The 3,097-nt window shown below is 66.1% G+C and overlaps 1 protein-coding gene across 1 annotated transcript; it reads left to right on the forward strand.

The window, feature by feature from the left end:
* Positions 1-2,819: 2,819 nt before the first annotated feature.
* Positions 2,820-2,992, forward strand: MNEG_15649 (hypothetical protein; the record flags this gene model as incomplete). Its single annotated transcript, XM_014035880.1, has 1 exon — positions 2,820-2,992. A coding segment is annotated over one exon (173 nt), but the record flags the coding sequence as incomplete, so codon positions are not given.
* Between the last annotated feature and the right edge of the window lie 105 nt (positions 2,993-3,097).

Raw genomic sequence — 3,097 nt, forward strand, 5'->3', positions numbered from 1 at the left:
GTGGTCAGCACAGGGGCGACGAGCCGCGCTCGGGCGGCGCCTGCGGGGGCGGTGGCGCAGGCCGTTGCTGCTCTTCAGCCCCGCCGCCCAGCGGCGGCGGCACGGCCGCCTCCGGGCTGCCGTCGCGAGCGCCTGCCAGCCTCCCGCAAGGTCCTGCCAGCTTCTCAGCAGCTTCGTGGCTGGAGGTTTTGCTCATCACAGGCCCCTCTCAAACGCCGCCCGATCCCTGTGCAACGGTGTGCCGGCCGAAGCAGCAGCAGCAGCAGCAGCAGCAGCAGCAGCAGCAGCAGCAACAGCACACTGCCACCCGGCGCGGCGGCATGGCGGCTGCGCCGAATGAGTCCCCCTCAGCGAGCAACGAGGCGGGTCCCGCGTGGCACTCGGTCAATGCAGCTGTTGGAGACAACATCTGGGTGTGCTGATTGCCACCCCGGACCCCGCGCGGCCTGCCAGCCTGCAGCCACACATGCCGCTGCACGGGGTGCAGGCGGAGACCTCTCTCGGCATCGCCTTGTCCACAAGCACCGCTGCTGAGCTGAGCTGCACGGCGTTGCAGCAAAAGATACTGTGCTGATGCATACGCGTGCGCCGCGCAACGATGAATATGCTAGTTGACATGTGCGGCACAGCATGCCCCAGCGGCGGCAGCTGCCCGCCAGTCTATGTCCAACCTTTGAGCTGTGGCGTTTTGCAGGCCGAATGGCGCCCGCGAGCCTCACTTTGTGCGGGGGATGAAAATCAAGTGGCACTGCCTGCCACACACTTGTCGCTCTGCATGCATGGCTTGTGTCTTCGTGGCGCGAACCTTTGTGATGGGCTACAAATCGCGATTGGTCACACGCGTGCCTTGCCTTGCCGGTCGCGAGGCAGCAATGGTCCACTGTTCGTCGGCCGCGCGCCGCGCGCGCGTGTTGAACAGGGCCTGGGGCCCCTCAGTTGCGCGCTGCCGCCCCCCCCCACACTCCCCCTTGGAACCCAACTTCTCCCATCGATGTTTCTGTCCTGCATTGCGCACAGCTGCGACAACCGATGTTGTCAGCTGGTCGCCAGCTACCGAGCAGGTGTGCGCGCCGCTCGCAGCTTGCATATGGCTTCGCGGCGTGGCGCTTGCCCTTTGGGCCCCCGGGTCTGCGAGAACCGCCCCCACACAGCCGTTGTTGCTGCAGGCCTGGTCCGCCGAGCAACAGGTCGAGCCCGCAGCGCGTGCCCGTGCCTATCATACCAGCTCGGTGGTTGCTGCGACCCGCACTGTCACTGCGAGGGGCGCGCGTGCAGCCCCGGCGTGCGGCGCGTCCCTGGATGGCGCCCCGCAAGCCGCGGGAAGGGAGGCAGTGGCCCTGGCCGCCGGCCCGGCCGCGCCCGTGCGCGCCGGGCGGCGCCCGGTCCCGCCTTGGCCTGTCCTTCTGGAGGCGACGTGCGGCCCAACCACCTATCCTAACACGCATCGCAGCAGGGCCTGCACTCATTGCGGTTGCCGGCTGATGGCAGCCGGCGCCCTCGCACATCACTTTCAATCCGGAGTCGCACAAGTTGCAAGTGTCCTTTCAAAAATTTAGACTTGCTTTTGGGTACCAGCACATCTTTCCCTTGAAATTCCACCAAGCTGTCTGGGGGTGGCTGCGCGTTGTGGCCCACTCCGCCCTGTGTCGTCCCTTGGCCGTCTCCCGTTGTTGTTGTCCGTTGATTGTATTTGTTAGGAAGTTTGGACCGCAGTTGGGCGGCTGGCGTGCGTCATGCATGCGCACAAGGGGCCGGGCAGGGCTGCCGTGCTCCTGGAGTGCCCAGCAAGAGCATGCGCGGTCTTGCACTCCACCAGTAACAGCGCCCTCATCGCCTCGGTGGGCCACGGCCTGGCGCATCGGGCAGCTGCTCGTCTGTACAGCATGCCAGCATGGCAGCCTCTGTAACCTGCCCATCTCGGTCCCACCTAGCGCATCGACCTGGCACAGACACACACCGCCGCTTCTCAGCCACTGACCCTTGGAATGCTGCTTGTCAGTCAGGACCAAGGCGCATACATCACGTGCAGGGGCATGTGTGACTCCTGACGCCCTTTGAAATACTGTCATCAAAACATGCACTCCACTGACACCGGGAGAGGTGGGGGTTGCAAGCATCAAAGCGCGCTGGGTCAGCGCGCCCTGCTGCTGGTCATGCATGCTTGGCCAGGAGGTGGACCGGTGCTTGCCTGACGCAGAGCGTTTGACAATTCTTGCAACCCATTGTTACGGCGCCTTTCCTTGTTATTGTCTCTTCGCAAGTACAAGTACGTTGTGCCGCACACAAACCGTATCTCGCGGGCACGTCCGCGGCAGGACTTCTGCGGCCGCGCGCGTGCTCTTGTATCTTCTACAACCATTTACGTGTCCGTTTTTGCGACTTGGAGGCGATCTGAGGACGCAATTGGCGGGACCAGGGGACAATGGAGCGCCTGCTGTCTTGGCTCGTTTCAGGCCTCTCGTATCAAACTTGCGCCGTGTGCCTGGTCTCCGTGCCGGCCACACACGCCCTGGGCGTCTGGCTGCACTGCCCCAAGCGCCTGCGCCCATGGCGATACCTCCTGTATCCCTTCAGCGGCGGCACAAAGCACGTCGTGCTGCAGCTGCTCAGCTGGGTGAGCGTCGGCCTTGCCTATGCATCGCGCGCAATGACAGGCGATCCCATATTCTGGCGCGCGCACCTGGCAACCTTGCGGCGGCTCTGCTCAGCGCAGCACCCGGGGGGCGCCGCTGCTCCCCACTCCGTCGCCGTCCGCCGCCCCTCCGCCCACCGACCCGCGCCCGCCGCCGCCTCCTCTGCCGCTTTCCCCCTCTGCGCAGATGCTCTGGGCGTTCAGCATCCTGGCGCTGCTGCCCGTATACCTCACGTTCCTGCCGGGCGTCGCGCCGAAGCAGCTGCCGCTCATCCCCCACACACACCTGGACGTCGTGTCCGGCGCCGCCGCAGTCGTGTCTTTTGTGGCGGAGCTCTTCATGCTCAAAGCCCTCCTCGTGTATGAGGGCCCGGGCGGCGGCGGCGGGCGCGGCAGCAGCGGCGGCGGCGGCGCCGGCGGCAGGCCGGCTGCCGCGGCGCGGCCCGGAGCCAAGGGCGGCGGCGG

The sequence above is a fragment of the Monoraphidium neglectum genome (genome assembly GCF_000611645.1).
Source record: "Monoraphidium neglectum strain SAG 48.87 unplaced genomic scaffold scaffold05524, whole genome shotgun sequence".
NCBI lineage: Eukaryota > Viridiplantae > Chlorophyta > Chlorophyceae > Sphaeropleales > Selenastraceae > Monoraphidium > Monoraphidium neglectum.